We start from the raw sequence: 18,091 nt of genomic DNA on the forward strand, positions 1-18,091 counted from the left end.
AGAGATATAAAATAGAGAAATAAAAATTAAAACAATGCTGAGGTGCCACCTCCCACCTATCATATTGACCAACATGGCAGTCAGTCAGGGGAAATGGTGAATGTTGGAGATGCAGCAAAATTGGGACAGTAATGCATTGTTGATGGAGTTATAAACTGATCCAACCATTCTGAAGGGCAACTTAGAACTCTGCCCTAAGGGTAATAAAACTATGCATATCTTTTGATCTAGGTATACCACTATAGAGTCTCTATTCCAAAGAGATAATAAAATAGGGGAAAGGACTGACCTGTACAAAAGTATTTATATCATCTCTTCTTGTAGTGGTAAAGAATTGGAAATTGAAGAGATATCCATCAGTTGAGGAATGACAATAAACTGTGACACATGTTGGGGATGAAATACTATATGTTATAAGCAAGATGATTTCAGGAAATCCTGGAATTGTCTGCAGGAACTGATGCAGAGTGAAATAAGCAGAACTGGAGAATGTGATACACAATAAGAGCAATACTGTAAATGATAATCTGTGAAAACTTGGCTACTCTTGGCAATTCATGATCTGGGACAATACTGAAAGAATTATAATGGGGAATGCTTTCCACCTCCAGAGAAAGAACTTTTGGAGTTGGATGGATGTAGATTAAAGCAGACTATCTTTCACATCAGTGTATTTACATTTTTATTTGAGGGTTTTTGTTATGTATGAGTGTGCTCTTAAAACAACAACCAATATGGAAGTGTATCTTGTATGATAATAAAAATAAAATTTAAAAAGGAAAAACTTAAAAAATAAAACAGTTACAGAACTTTTAAAACGAGTTAATGTCATAGAGATTGATTTTGTGTAAATGGAAGCACATTAGTGGGGGCTAAGGAATTATAGTACCAAGTTATAGGAGAATATCCCTGACACAAGTAGTTTGCCTGACTGAGAGAGAGTTTTGATCATAGATGTGGGATATCCCACTTTCTAAGAAACCCAGACCTGATAGTGTGAGTGAAAGTTAGAGGAGACAAATAGCCCAAATAGTGAAATTAGTGGTCTATATACACTCAGGCTATTCAAGGCTTTCTACACTCTCATCCCCAGCTATTTCCTACACAAACTCTCCATTTGCCCATACTGTTTCAACTCCACACTTACATAATATTTTGATTTGTCACTTACTCACACTAGTTCTGCCACCTAGAAATTCTCTTCTTCATCATAATAGTCAAGGCTCAATTCAAATTTTTAGCTTCTCTATAGTTTTCCTTTGCCACACTAGCTAGACATGATTCATCTCTTTAATAAATCTCTACAACACATTTTGTACCATTTTTTTAACATTTAATAATTGAACCTGGGGATGATAGTAATATATTTATATTTTATATATATATATATATTAGTATNTAACAGTACCAGATCTCAAACTGTACCATGAAGCAATAATGATCAAAACAGTCTGGTACTGGCTAAGAAATAGAATGGTCCATCATTGGAGTAGATTAGATACATCATATGTAGCAGTAAATGACCTTATCTAGAGTTTAATAAACCCAAAGATCCCAGTGTTTGGAATAAGAACTCACTATTTAACAAAAACTGCTGGGAAAATTAAGAAACAGTTCGGCAGAAGCTAGGTATAGGACAAAAACTCACACCAGATAGCAAGATAAGGTCAAAATGGATATATATGATTTAAATTTAAAGAGTAATACCCTAACTAAATTAGGAGAACATAAAAAAGTTTACCTGGCATAATTTTGGAAAACGGAAGAATTTATGACCAAACAAGAGATGTTATGGGGGGGGGCGGTGCTAAGGTCCTATTATTTATTAATTCATTGAAGCCCTGATGCTTAACCAAGTTGTAAAAGACAGAAGTTTACTTCCTACAACTGCCTGATAAAAGTTTCACTGAAGAGTGATGGAATTCTATGACAGGTTTGATTCCCTAGTAACAGTTCCCAGGGAATCAGTTGGCTTAGATGTAACCAGGAAGTTGGTCTTAACTTCCTGAGACCTTAACAATACTTATAATCCTAGCACAAGCTTGATCTTGATGTATTTAGAGCAGCTAGGCTAGTTTCCATGATCTGACTACAATATCATATGAAGATGACCTTGTTCTCAGTAAGGTAAGCTATGAACTTATAAGTAAAGGCTGTCAGAAACTTGTAGAATAACTGGGTCTATTGGATTGATTGAAGGAAAGAAAAACTGGGAGATGGGAGAGAGGGAAGTAGGTGAACCTTATTATTTTAACCTAATAATAAGTATAATGAATTTTGGTGATGCCTATTAGGTGCTGAATCCAAGGTACTTTGAGAGTCTCCCCTGGCTCAGAAGCCGATATAGATTCTCTTAGGTGCTGAGTCCAGGGGGCTTTGAGAGGCTCCCCTGGCTCAAAGGCTGTTGTTGATTCTGGATGTTTTGATGAGATAATCTTGTTTGATAATTAAGGTTCAGTGGTCTTATCAATATTAAGGTGATTGATATAGCTAGAAATGTAGTCCAAACCCTGCCTGCCTGCCTATACCAATCTACCCTTCCTCTCGGGGCCCAGACAGTAGAACAACCTCCTGCCTCCTAATCCAAAGAAAAAGCCAAGTTGAGGGGTTTGTGCACCCTAATTTATACTCCTTTCCCAACTGCCAGATTAACATATGCCTAGGGCTGCCTTGCCAGGTTCTGTGTTCTAAAGGGGCAAACTGTCTTTTGCACCTACAGAAAATGGCTGACCATTTCTATACATTACAGAGATAAAGAGTATTATAAGATATAAACTAAATAATTTTGATTATATTAAGTTAAAAAGTTTCTGTACAAACAAAACGAATGTAATGTAAACAAATGTATAAAGAACTAAGTCAAATTTATATGAATACAAGCCATTTCCCAATTGACAAATGGTCAATGGATATGAAATCCAGTTTTCAGATGAAGAAATCAAAGCCAACAATAATCATATGAAAAAAATGTTCTAAGTCACTCTTTATAGAGATATAAAATAGAGAAATAAAAATTAAAACAATGCTGAGGTGCCACCTCCCACCTATCATATTGACCAACATGGCAGTCAGTCAGGGGAAATGGTGAATGTTGGAGATGCAGCAAAATTGGGACAGTAATGCATTGTTGATGGAGTTATAAACTGATCCAACCATTCTGAAGGGCAACTTAGAACTCTGCCCTAAGGGTAATAAAACTATGCATATCTTTTGATCTAGGTATACCACTATAGAGTCTCTATTCCAAAGAGATAATAAAATAGGGGAAAGGACTGACCTGTACAAAAGTATTTATATCATCTCTTCTTGTAGTGGTAAAGAATTGGAAATTGAAGAGATATCCATCAGTTGAGGAATGACAATAAACTGTGACACATGTTGGGGATGAAATACTATATGTTATAAGCAAGATGATTTCAGGAAATCCTGGAATTGTCTGCAGGAACTGATGCAGAGTGAAATAAGCAGAACTGGAGAATGTGATACACAATAAGAGCAATACTGTAAATGATAATCTGTGAAAACTTGGCTACTCTTGGCAATTCATGATCTGGGACAATACTGAAAGAATTATAATGGGGAATGCTTTCCACCTCCAGAGAAAGAACTTTTGGAGTTGGATGGATGTAGATTAAAGCAGACTATCTTTCACATCAGTGTATTTACATTTTTATTTGAGGGTTTTTGTTATGTATGAGTGTGCTCTTAAAACAACAACCAATATGGAAGTGTATCTTGTATGATAATAAAAATAAAATTTAAAAAGGAAAAACTTAAAAAATAAAACAGTTACAGAACTTTTAAAACGAGTTAATGTCATAGAGATTGATTTTGTGTAAATGGAAGCACATTAGTGGGGGCTAAGGAATTATAGTACCAAGTTATAGGAGAATATCCCTGACACAAGTAGTTTGCCTGACTGAGAGAGAGTTTTGATCATAGATGTGGGATATCCCACTTTCTAAGAAACCCAGACCTGATAGTGTGAGTGAAAGTTAGAGGAGACAAATAGCCCAAATAGTGAAATTAGTGGTCTATATACACTCAGGCTATTCAAGGCTTTCTACACTCTCATCCCCAGCTATTTCCTACACAAACTCTCCATTTGCCCATACTGTTTCAACTCCACACTTACATAATATTTTGATTTGTCACTTACTCACACTAGTTCTGCCACCTAGAAATTCTCTTCTTCATCATAATAGTCAAGGCTCAATTCAAATTTTTAGCTTCTCTATAGTTTTCCTTTGCCACACTAGCTAGACATGATTCATCTCTTTAATAAATCTCTACAACACATTTTGTACCATTTTTTTAACATTTAATAATTGAACCTGGGGATGATAGTAATATATTTATATTTTATATATATATATATATTAGTATATTATATATTAGTATATATATATGTATATATATATATACTAATGTCTTGGTCAACTAATTAAACCAAAATGTCTTTGAGAGCATGGGACATATCTTATAGGTGTACATATCTGCCAAAGTGTCCTTTAATTCTATATAGCCCTCATAAGGCTTAGCACAGGGAGCACATGCATATACATAGCAGGCACTTAATAAATATTGGGTGACTATAGGCAAATAAGATAACCTCTGAACTTATGCAGGGCTCACATTAAGATTTAGCTTCTCTTCAAAGAAATCAGACCACTTTTTTTTATTAAACTGAAGGTAAAGAGACAGATTCTAAATGCTTTTTAAAGATTCAGAAGATCAACTCAGGGCATTGATTCTATCACCCAATATAACACTCAATGAGCCCCTTAATGTTATGTGCCTAGTATTTATATTAAAAGTTGTAGGAGTCGTAAGAAAGATATAAAAAATGGTTCCCCAATCACAAAGGAACTTATTGATTGGCTTTTAAAATTCAAATTTCATCTTAAAAAAACATTTATCTATTTATTTAAAACTCCCTCCCATCTCTCCTGCCCTTCCCTCTTTTCCCAAAAAGGTGGGTAATACAATATATGTTATATATGTATTACTATATAATACATATTTCCCTGTTCATCATGTTGTTAAACAAGACGTTTATTGCTTATGCCAGAGAAAGAATCAGAATTTTTAATATAAATTTCATGTGTACAGCAAGAAGAAGAACTGGTATAACAATTGTTCTTACCATTTCTTTCCAAATCTTCACCCCATTCCTACTAAATCTAATCTTCCTCCCTCTCAAATTTGGGTAATCTTTTGGAACTATCACAGGTGACTCTCTTCTGCATAATTCCCACAATATATTAAGTTGGTGCTGGCAGAAGATAACTGATGCTCTGTAATATTTTCTGCTGCTAGCTAAATGGTTTTTGTAGAAAAGAAACAAATCTTTGCAAGGATAGCTTGAAAGAGAAAGAGATCTATGCTAATACAAAAGAAATAATTCTAAGATTGCAAATAGAAAGAAGATCCAGAAAAGAAAGTTCTTGCCTCCCAAATTCTTGGCATTATTCAACGGTTTAACAGCAGAAACTGAGATGACTTTATCAGTGCATATGACAGTGAAGAATATGCATTGTAATCTATTTTGCAGCTCTCCCCTAAAGACCATGGGCCCTTTTCAACTGTCTTGCAGCTGAAATTAGACAGATAAGTGTATACATTATATATGACATATATTATATATACACATAATTATATAGACGCTATATATAAACATAGTACCTTTATTTATATGACTATATCTATCTACATAGAATGTCCCTCAACAAAATGTGAACTCTTTGAGAGCAAGGACTAATTTTTCTTTTCTATTTGTATTTCTAGCACTCGACATGGAACTCTATAGATAATAAATACTTAAAAATGATTTTCCATCCATCCATTCATCCATCTATCCATCCATCCATCCATCCATCCATCCATCCATCCATCCATCTATCCATCCATTCATCCACTCGCTTACTCACTCATTCCTTTACTGACATCTGGACTTAAAGTAAGGAATATATGGGTCCAAGTCCTGTTTATAACCCATAGGTGTTTCATTACTGGGCAAGTCACAGCATCTCAGTGTTGTGGATATCACTTTAAGACTATATGTTATAGAAAAGATTACAATATGCTTTAGTAAGAGGAAAATCCCAAACCAATCAAATCAAATACCTCAATTTTTCACTGCCACAGAAATAGGCTATTCCAATATTTGCTCTATATTCTGCAGTGTGAAACATATGCATAGATATAAACACACAGAGGCACAGATATTTATTAATATTTATACATGCATACATATACACACATTTATGGGGAAAGGACTCATTTTTCATTATTTTTCTCTTGCTGCTGGCTCTTGTTGAGGCCAGGGAAATTCTGAAATTATCTTTTTTTCTTGTCTGGCTCAGAGAAAAAGTCAGTGGGCACTTTCATTGTCTCTCTCTGTCACTCTCTCAGAGCAGAAAGGTTCAGAACCTCTTTTTTTGTTTGTTTGTTTTATTTCATTTCTGTGTTCCTCTGTCTTCAGGCTCTGCTTTCCTTCTTTAACTATGGTATGCTTACTTTTAAAAGCAGTGAAAGTAAATTTCTTAATGCAAAAGTGACTGTTTTATACTATAATCCCCATTTTGATGACTATTGATTTGAATATTTGTCCATCAGCTAAAAGTTTTCTATATGGCCTGCGTGTATTTTAATTCTACTTCTTTATTGAATGTACATTCCTATTTTCAAAGAAAGACCTGCAAGACGTGTGCATTTGAAGGGATAATGTATTGACATAGCTTCTCACTAAAACCAAAAGATTCTACATTGATGATTTTGGCATGTGGATAAGTGAAATGTCTGTCCATGTAAGCTACCTAATACTGATATATACATTATATAGTGAGGGAATTCTTGTGCCCTGAATATCTAATTCCTTTTTTTTAAAACCCTTACCTCTCATCTTGGAATCAATACTGTGTATTGCTTCCCAAGCAGAAGAGCTGTAAGGGCTAGGCAATAGGGGTTAACTGACTTGCCCAGGATCACATAGCTAGGAAGTGTCTGAGGTCAGATTTGAACCCAGGACCTCCCCTCTCTAGGTCTGGCTTTTAATCCACTGAGCTATCCAGCTGCCCCCAATTCCTCTTTTATCTATTGAACTCAGCTATTCTGTGTATTTTAAAAAAGCTATATCGATGTTCTTTTTTATATAATTCTTACTTAACAATGATTTCCTAGCCCAATTAAAATTCTCATTTGTAACAAATAACTACACTCAAGCAAAACAAACCAGCACATTGGTGAGTTCTGAAAATGAATGCTGCACTTGCACACCTATTGTTGATCACCTCTCTGCCAAGAGCTGGGTCTATCACTTGAAAACTGATTCATGAAATTCATGTCTCCATGAAATTTTTCCTAGATAACCTCCTCATTTAAAGCTCTTGAAGTACCATTTTTACACCTCTCTCATTAAATCATTAGATAATGTGCATCATAATTATCTGTGTTTGCATCTTATTTCATCTATTCAAAAAAGTTCCAAGAAGTCAAGGGTCTATGTTTACATAAGTTTTGTATCTGTTCCATCACTTAGCACTTGTTTCTGTATACATTTGGTACTCAATAAATGTTGACTGAAAGTACAATATTTATATACATATAAATATATATGTATATTTATGTGTAGCATCTATAGTATATGTAGACATAGTTTATGTCCATATAGAATGTATACACATATTATATATATGGGTATAAAAATGATTTATAGGAAAACATAGGAAGAATTTCCTGTTATAAAGTTTAAGTGTTCTACACCAGTGAAATAAGATTTGCCAACATACAATATACATGTTCTTATAGACATGTAGTTAATCTATGTATACATGCATCATGCATGTTTATAGACGCTCATAATATTTATGTATGTATTATGTACACACATAAATACATTCAAAGAAATAAGAATGTGTACAAAGAAATAAGGAATGAGAAAAGGAAAGTTGGTGCATTATTTTAGCAGGCAGCTAGGTGGATAGAACAATGGATCAGGAGTAAGAAAGACCCGATTTCAAAGCTGGGCTTAGACACTGCTAGCTGTGAGACCCTGTACAAAACTCCTATAATCTTTGTCTGCCTCAGTTTTCTCATCTGCAAAATGGGGCTCATCAGAGTACCTATCTCCCAGGGTTTTTGTAAGGATCAAATGGGAAGATATTTGTGAAGATCATGCAAACCTATAAAGCACTATATAAATGCTATTATTGTTGTTAATTATTATAATTGAGATAAGAAAGTGAAAAGATTTTTCCATATACATAGTTAGGTTGTTAGTTATTAACATCAAGGGCACATATTAGTAGAAGAGCAAAAAAGAGGCAGAAATGTCGGGGTATAATCTCATCTCTTTCTACACACTACTTTTGGCATGTGTCATGGGAGATAAAATCCTAGTAGGAAGGGCTTTGTGGTTTAGGCTCTGAATAGTTCTTAGTGCATTATGAACACTCAAATATCAAACAAGTAAACAAATATTTAACAAAATAGTAACAAATTGTGCATGGAGTTTTAGTTTTTCTACCACCCTTCCTTCCTATTTCCCACTGTTCCAACTGAGAGGAGACCAAGAGTTTGGCTCCAGGTCCACAGTAATAATAACTTCACCTTAAAAGGCTACAACATCTCTATGTTTCTGTGCTTGGAAAAATATTAGTCCTTGTATGTGCTTGTTTTTGGTCTAGTCCTATTATTATGATGTGGGTGAACTGGCTAGGACCTTCATGGATGATGTGTGTGGATGGTTTTGAGCCATGCAGGATCTTAGGGGCAAATACTGACTTCATAATTCATAATATATACATCCTTAGATACTGAAACAAGCCTAGGGATCAGTGATACAGTTCCCAACCTGTCCATCCTCCAGTGTAACACTTACCCATATCTTCCCACTGATTTTGTAAGAGGGATCTACCTAATGTGCTGGAGGTATCTGGTGCCTCCAACGTATATAAATAATACAGGAAAAACAGCCTCACGGTTTCCTCCCACAGAAAGAGTTGATACTATAATGGTGACCTAGAGGGTTTTCTTATACACCAATAAAGAGGATAGTCTTCCTTCCCCATGAATGGCAGAAGCACCAGAAAAGATCAAAGATGACACTTGGTGAGGAGGGTGAGAGACAAAATAATAGGATGTTAGATCTGAAAGCAACCTTAAACACCATCTAGTCCAATTCCCTTCCTCTCAGTTTTACATATGAGGGTGTTGAGGCCCTCAGAGGTAAAATGATTTATAGGGTCTTACTGCTAGAAGGTGGAAGAGTCGTGTCTTCAAGCTAGAACACTTCTCACTATAATTTATGATGGCAGCAAAACTCTGCTTAACTGAGTCGGGGCGGGCTAGCTGATGGTCTGTGATTGTAAAAGCATCCTGTCTTATTCCATTAGAAGCAATCACTCGTGAGCGATTTCCCATTCTAGCCAGGGTTTTTAAGGGAACCATGCCCAATAGCAAACCCAACCAATTAAATTTGCTTTAATATAAATGAGAAATTTACAGCTTTAATTCCTTAAAATCATCCTTTGGAATTTTTTCTCTTGGCTTTTGAAGGCTCCATTGTTTCAGGAATTAATAATTCAAAGGAGCGTAGGAGTGGGGTGGGTGCTGGAACTATACCAGGCTGTGGAGACTGAGGATCTATTTATACATGTAGGGTTGGTGGTCTGAAGAACTGACAAGTACTAGAGTAGATTTTTCATTGGGTCATGCCCTACCTCCTATTGACTGGACATTTCATTCAGGCAAGTAGATTAAGAAAGGTATCATGGCATTGTGGAGATAATGCAGGCTTGAGGACCAGGTCCAAGTCACATCTCTGACAAATACTGACTGGGTGTCCCCGAGCAAGTAATGTAAGCTCTCGGTAATCTGTATTGGTAAAGAGGATGTCCTTAATGAGAGTCTTTTATGCCAAAATATCTAAATTAGACATAAATTATAGCAATAACTAAAGGATTTTAAAAAGAACAATGGCATTGGTTGAGTTATTTTTCATCGACTAAAAAAACATCCAGATATGGTCTAAGGCACCAGCATCATACTTATCAACAGCTGGGCCAAGAGAAATTAAAATAGCCACTCATTTTCTTTCACAAACATGTTAGTATATTTCTATTCTAAAATGGCCCGCATCTACATTTTAATCAGTTATCAACTTAATCATTCATCATAAAAATGAAGTGGGAAAATATGTCATACTTCTATCTTCAAAGGATGTCTTGGAAGATACCTACTAAATTAAAAAAAAAAAAAAGAAATGCAAAGAGAATCATCAATCAAGATAAGGACTGAGGTAGCACCCATTTCCTGTATTTCTCATGAGGGCTATAAAAAATGGGCCTTGCAGCAGAGAGGTATTATTAGAGCTCTCCCACACCTTCAGAGATGTTCCCTAGATCTGAAGAGACCTCAGATCTTAGGCTCACATGTCACACATTTAATAAATGTTTACTGAACTGAATCAGAATATCCTTTTGGAAATCTTTTATAATCAGAGAGACTTTTTTAGCCTAATGTGACCTGTCTAGTTGAGTTGGAATTATTTCCTTTTCCTTTAAAACTTGAAACCATTGTGCTAAATATAAAAACACCCTTAATTACTTTGTATTCCTATTTTATAATTTTAAAAAATGAGTACACTTTTAGTAGTGGCTGTTTTTCTTGAAATTTGGTTTTCTGTAGTGACAAATTTGATTTTTTAAATACATGCTAGGGTCAACAATTCTACCCCTAACTCCCAGAGAGACACAGAGCCATTTTATAATCAATGGGATAAGCAGATTTAAATCTAAAAAAAAGGCTTTTAAGGCAATATGTCTATTGACATGTTCAGTAGGCTATATATATGTTTACATATATGTGCTATACAATACACCCAAACATGTATATTATAGAAACACATAAACTCTCTGTACATGTTCTGTGGATCTGGCTTCATTTTTGTAAACAACCCAAGTAGCTAATCTTCATTAGGGATATCAAATTACCATAATTCTTGCTGTGTTTATCATATACAAGGAAACAATTGAAAAGAACTCATGGTCCAGACCTGGCCATCATGAAAAACAAAAACAAAAACAAAAGGTTACATCCTGACTCATCGAATGATGTTATTGCCAAAGGAAAAGCAGTAACTTTCAGAGTTGAACCATAATTGGAGGGATCCCTTTCCTTTTCCCATTCCATCAAAGAAAATAAGCTTTTCTAGACAATTCTTACATGCATTTTACAACATATTTTAAGTGAATGTCTATCCAAGCTGTGTGTTCACAGTTATGACTCAAAATAACAACCTAGATTTACAAAGTACTTTTAGGTTTACAAAGTAATTTCCTGACAAAAATCTCAAGGGAAAGATAGCATTATCATTATTCCCAATCAAAAATAAAGAACTTGAGGCTAAAAACTGGTGACTTGACTTCTCATGGTTATTTGTGTAAATAGGAGTCTGAGTTGTGATTCAGAGCTCTTTCAAACCAGCAGACTCACTAGTTTGATATCCCTTCATAGATTATCTAGAACGTTTACTTGAAAGAAATGAATTTGAATTTGTCAAATATTTAATGTAGACACTGTCTCACTCTTCCTTCCTTCCTTCCTTCCTTCCTTCCTTCCTTCCTTCCTTCCTTCCTTCCTTTCTTTCTTTTTTCCTTTCTTTCTTTCTTTCTTTCTTTCTTTCTTTCTTTCTTTCTTTCTTTCTTTCTTTCTTTCTTTCTTTCTTTCTTTCTTTCTTTCTTCCTTCCTTCCTTCCTTCCTTCCTTTCTTTTTTTTGTAGGAGTTCCTTGGAACTCTAGACCACTCACAAATCATAAACGGAAAGTCATGAGATTTTCACGCAAATTTGAAGGGCTCTCAGAAGCCTTCCAACCTAAGCCTGAGCACTGAAAAGTTAAGTGGCTTTGGCTAGTGTCGCATAACCAGAGGTGGGAGTTGAATTTAGGGCTTCAGTGCTTTATCTGTTAGCCATTCTGATTCTTTAATTTCTGGAAAGTCAGAAGAAAAAGGAGAAGTGTTCAAGGACCAGAGAGATGAGCAAATGACTCCCAGTTTTCAAAAAGATGGATTCTTTAAAGTTTAGGCTGGTGAACTTGACTTTGGTTCTTCACAAAAATTTTCATGGAGAATTTAAAGAGATATTGGAAGATCTCCAGGAGTTAAAGACAACATTTATTTATTTCTAGGATAACAGGAAAGATTGAAAGCTTCAGAAGCACCTATAGCATGGTGGAGGACAGCAATTATGCTATCAAAATGTGGGGTTGTATTAATTGAGTTCTCTATTCTTCAAAAGCACCTCAGTTCAAGTGTCTCTTCAGCATCTGGCAATGACCCTCTATTCTAGAAAGTTGATGGACATGTTTGAGCTCTAGACTTCACCAAACTGGAAAAGTCAATCTGGTGAGGGAATACATGTGTGCTGCTCAAGGAGCAGTCTAGTCAAGTTGGGAGAGGCTCACTCCCAGATTAGCCACCAGATTATTAACTCTTTTGAGACACAGAAATGCATGAAGACCAATCATTTTAGACCACAAGGGTTGCTATCTACATTGGCAGATAGATTGCCCATGCTGATGAAATAATAGAACCTCTAAATATTGAAATAAGGCATTTTGTTATGGACTCAAATATTGATAAAATTAGGGAAGATGATCTTAAACTAGCCAGGATAGCTGTGAGCAAAGAAGTTGTATTGACTTGGAGTAGTTTGCGTTGACTTTACAATAAGGTGGACTGAAGTAAAACTCAGCTGTGGACCCCTTGGACAGGAAAATTATAAAAGCTGTTTTTTAGGCTTTCATGTGGGGAATCTCATCAGACTATGGGAACCTTCTTGTTGCCTGATTTGAACCTTCTTGCTAGAACTTTTATCTTCCCAAATTGTTTTTAAATGCTGCCTTAGAAATTGCTTCTATTTTGGGGTGCTAGAATGTCTTTTTTTGGTAATAAAGGATTATTTCTTTGAACCCTCAGACTCTGGGGGATCCATTTGCCCAGATATGGGACCCTGACTGGGATATAATGGCTAGAAATCCAGTCTTGGTGTCAAGTTGACCTAGATTCAAGTCCTGCTTCTGGTGCCTCCCCAACAAAAATTTAGCACAAAAGTTGCTAATTTGCACTGAGGAGGGAGGGGCAGGAGGGCTTTACATGAATGAAATCTAAAATAGGGGCAAAAAACTATTGAAATAGTGAGGTGGGGTTCTTAACTTTTCAGTGATCATGGACCTCTTTTTAGTCTTTGATGAAGTCTATGGATGCCCCCTCCAAAATAATGTTTTATATGCATGAAATAAAATAGAATTACAATGGAAACCAACTATCAAAGTGGTTATCAAAATATTTTTTCAATTGGTTCATGGACTCCAGGTTAACATTAAATCCATGAATCTCAAATTAAAAAAAAAAAACCCTTCACTAGAGAGAGGTTTACTATTCAGGAAAGGGAAAGAGATAATGGGTACTTAATTTTTTAAAGCTACCACCTGAAAACCATCCATATGCCTTCATTAATTGCTAAAAATTGGATTTGCCAGCTCCTGTAGATGCTACTTAAGGGCACTGACCACTCCCTGGAGAAACAAATATCCTTCCTTCCTTCCTTCCTTTTTTCTCTAAATAGCCAGTCGCATCCACTTTTAGGTTTTCTGGTTGTTAGAGAGTGTGAAAAAAAGACATGTGATGGCCAATAAGTACAAATTGGAACAATATTTACAAGAGCCTCTCCTTTATCTCCATTCTTCTTTTCTTTCTCCTCCAAGGAAAAATTCCTCTAAGAATAAATTTTTCCATCTCTCAGTGTTTTCTCCCCTTTTCCTCTAGAAATGTCTAGCCTCATATGGAAGTAGAAGTTCTGGACTTTTGAGGGATCCTCTCCTTGTCACCTTTAAACCTTGGCAGACCCAGGATTCACTCTATCTGTCAAGATCTTCCATTGTAAGAGGAAGGCTGTGCCAAATACAGTGAAGAAAAGTAATTTTCTACAGCAATTATTTATCAAAAATTACATTGTGGTATTTTAGTTTAATTACCCACTCAGACATTCCACCACTAGGAATCAGATAAGAATACTGTGGAGCAAAAGAGCTAGTTCTCTGCCCTGGATCTTAAAAGATTAAATGGTAAATCATTCTTGAGAAGAAGGAGGCATTATATGTAGCTCAGTGCCTTCCCTTGCAGCTGACTGTGGTTAGTTACTGATTAAACTTTGGGTTGGCATGATGTAATCTCAGAGGGTAAAGCTACACTCTTGGGATGTCAAGTGATTAGAGAACATTAGCTTAGATGTGAACACAATCCTAAGGCTTGCCACAATGTCTATGTTAATATGATGAAAGTTTTCTGCCAAGACTTAAAATGGGAGTGGGGAATGGAGGGAAGCAACGGCATGCTGGGGAAACCCTTTTTTTTGCTCAAATGTAGAGGAAAGAGAAAGTGAAAGGATTAAAATTTGAGTGTTATATATTTAAGGAGTTGACTTGTTGGAATTCTGCCCTGAAATATAACACAATAAGACTTAGACATGGAAAATACCCAAGCGAGGGCCAGTCGTTGTCAGTAAACCATTAGTGATTGGAGTTGAAATCATGCTGGAACAGGGTAACAGAAACTTAAAACCAAGAAGCTAGTAATCTCTGCTAGAAACTCCAGTTTTTGAAGTAAGTCTTCCTGCAGAAGCATAGAAACTTTCCCTATAACTTGTTAGAGCAATTAATCTAATCTATTCAGAGTTTCTATAACTCTATAATCAAAATGGAATAGCAAAGGATACTTTAGTCCCTCACCTTCCATAATTCCCCTTTTCTCTGTTTTTTAAAATTTAGAATTAAATTTAAAATTTATATGGGTAACTTTTAACAAAATCATTTTAGATACCCCTCTTTTCAGAGAGTCACTCCTTGTAACAAAGGACAAAAAGGGTCAGAGGAAAAAAAAAGGGAGAGAAAGACACTAAATCTAACAGTATATGCAGTGTTTCTCTCTCCTCTGAAAAGAAGGGTGAGAGATCCTGATTTGTTTTTTCAAAGTGCCATAGATTTAGAGTTGGAAAGGAACTTAGAGGCCAAGCAATCCAAACCCTTAATTTTACAGATGAGGAAACTGAGGCTCACAGAAGTTAGGTGACTTGTCTTGGGTTAAACTACCATTAAGTTTTGTGGTAGTCTGAGGTAGGATGCAAACTCAGATGTTCCTGACTTCAAGTCCAGAGTTCAATTTATCATGTCACATAGTTGCCCAAACCAAATTATAAATTATTTCATAAAAATGTAAAATAAGGACAAGGACTACTTACTTAAAATAAGTGTTATCCCCCTCGCCCCCCAAAAAGTCCTACTTAGGCAGCTTGGCTAAACACAGCTGGGGCGTGTGGAGTCAGCAGAAATTCTGAAGGATTGCAACCTTGCACAGACAGAAGAAATTATCCTCCTTTCTGGTAATACCTACTTTATTGGGCTTTTGAGGGGAAAGGTGGTTTAATTTTTTTGTTACAGGGCTGACAAGTTTTATATTTAATGTAACCATTTAATCCTTCCTTGCATCTCTGATGCTGACTCTTGACAGGAAAGGGAGTATTTGTTTTGTCTGACTAAATTCTCAGGAAAGCCATGTAGGAATCCTACAAAAGAAACCCCTGTGACTATATTCAAGCTTGACCTTGGCCTTTATTAAAGAGTTGCTCAAGAATGATGCATTTTCCAGAGAAGGGAGGGATGAAATGAACTCTCTTGTGGAAAGACTTACCTGGGTAATCATTCTTGTCTATGTCTGAATCGCCTCTCAAAGTGAAGCCGAATCCCGATGGCACAGCCTGGGAGGCCCAGGCTCCATTCAGAATCTGGGAAGGTTTCTGGTTTAACCCTTCTGCGTTCCCATTGTAAATGAAGACTTTGCCTCTTCCAGCTTCTCCTGCAAATGGCGCGCCAACTGCAATGTCTACAAGACATAAATACTTATTTTTTAAAGGGTGACCTTTTGATTAATTAAGTAATTAAATGATTTTATTTCTTTTTACCAATTACGTGTTATAAATTTCCACACGTTTTCCTAAGTTATATGATCAAATTTATCTCCCTCCCTTCCCTTCCCTGTCCCAATGCTGGCAGGTGATTCTATCTGAATTTTACATGTATTATCATACAAAACATATTTCCATATTGTTCATTTTTGTAAATGAGTAATCTTATAAAACCAAAATTCCAAAGCATAAACCCAAATAAACAATTGAAAAAATCGTATGCTTTCATCTTCATTTGATTCAAACAGTTCTTTCTCTGGAGGTAGATAGCAATCTTTGCCCTAAGTCCTTCATAATTGTCCTGGATCATCATATTGTCTATAATACATCACAGTTGATAATCCCACAATATTGCTGTTACTGTGTACAATATTTTCCAGGTTCTGCTTATTTCACTCAGCATCAGTTTCTTTCATAGTTCTTTCAGTTCTTTCTGAACTCAATCTGTTCATCACTCCTTAGAGCACAGTAGCATTCTATCACCACGATATACCACAATTTACTCAGCCATTCCCCAACTGATGGACATTTTAAAGGTGTCCTTTTAAAATGAGAATTTATAAGACAATAATTCCACAGATTTAGAGTTGATAAAGGCTTTTATGGGTCATGAAGTCTCCCTCCCTTTTTATTATTGAGAAAAATGGTATCTAGAGAGCTTAAGAGGCTTCCTAGGCAGATAAAATTAGAGCCCAGAAGCCCTCAAATTTCATCTCCTCTACTTAGAGAAGAGGACACTGAGACTCCAGGAGGTTAAGAGATTTGCCCAAGGTCAAACAACTAGTAAGTGTATTAGAGGCAGTATTTAAAAGCATTTCTTTTGACTTCAGAGTTAGTGCTCTTGGGTTTCTCCATAATAACACATTACACCCTCAGGTAGCTAAGGGTAGGACCAGAATTTAAGCCCAAGTGTTTGACTCCAAGACCCAGAGTCTTTCTATTACTGCACCATATCCTAGTTACACTAAGATCATGGATTCATCAGATCCCTCTGGAATCCTACTCTATCACAATAGTTTATAATCCAAAATTCTGTTAAACAACTTTATCTGTAAATGAAAACAACTTCAATAAATGCTTTACCTTCATTACATATATATGTGTGTGTGTGTGTGTGTGTGTGTATGGTATCTTCCAATTTTTAATATTTTTACTTAGCAAAGTATTCTGGGAATCTTCTTATTTTCGAGGGGTGGGTGAGACAGGAAACTGTTATTTCATAAACAGGGGATTTTGAGTAACTCCCATTAGCAATGACAGTGTACATTTGGTCTTTAGTTTATCATTTCAGACAGCTATGTGGGTAACAATGGTGTCTAGGGGATAGGGCACCACACTTGGACTGAGGAATAACTGGATTCAAATACTACTGGCTATGTAACCCCCAGGGAATTTAATTCAATTTTACAATCTATAAAATAAAGATGGGGGCAGGCAAGGACTTAAAAGCATCTATTGTACCTTCAAATTCTAAATTTATGTTCCTCTGATTTGTCTGTCCATAGTGGCACACAGAATTTTTCAGATTTAGGACTGGAATCCAAGGTCTTTCAAACTACTTAGCCAGCTCTTTATTATGCTCCACTCCTCTATATTCTCAGAAATTAAATAAATGTGAGCTATTATAATCACCATAACATCACTTGCTTCTTTGTTTTAAGACAGCCAGAAATAAGAATATCATTTGGCTAGTTGGTTTTCATTCGTATGGAATCACCCGATCCTTGATCCTTTGCAAGTCACTATCTGGAAGACAATATGGCATCATGGAGAGACGACTGGATTTAGATTTAGAAAACTTGGATTCAAGGTCAATCTGCATCTAATAACGATGATGAGGGCAATGATAACATAATATGATATAGTGTCCTAAGTTCTGGTAAGCAATTTACAAACACTATCTTATTTGAGCCTCAAAAACCCCAAGAGGCAGGTCCAATATAATTATCCTCATTTGACAGAGAAGAAAACTGAGGCAGACAGAGGTTAAATGGCTTGCCCAAGGTCACTCCACTAGAAAATGTATGGAATTGGACTTGACTCAGGTCTTCCTGATTCCAGACCCAATAT

At 35.9% G+C, this 18,091-nt stretch overlaps 1 protein-coding gene across 1 annotated transcript in view; it reads right to left on the reverse strand.

Moving 5' to 3' along the window:
* Positions 1-18,091, reverse strand: part of ITGA8 (integrin subunit alpha 8) — a 227,081-nt gene that overhangs the window by 125,901 nt on the left and 83,089 nt on the right. Inside the window, exon 13 of the mRNA XM_044678920.1 lies at positions 15,748-15,939. Coding sequence (XP_044534855.1) covers positions 15,748-15,939 — 192 coding nt within the window. The remainder of the gene's footprint in view (positions 1-15,747; positions 15,940-18,091) is intronic.

This window comes from Gracilinanus agilis, chromosome 5 (genome assembly GCF_016433145.1).
Source record: "Gracilinanus agilis isolate LMUSP501 chromosome 5, AgileGrace, whole genome shotgun sequence".
In the NCBI taxonomy this organism is placed as follows: domain Eukaryota; kingdom Metazoa; phylum Chordata; class Mammalia; order Didelphimorphia; family Didelphidae; genus Gracilinanus; species Gracilinanus agilis.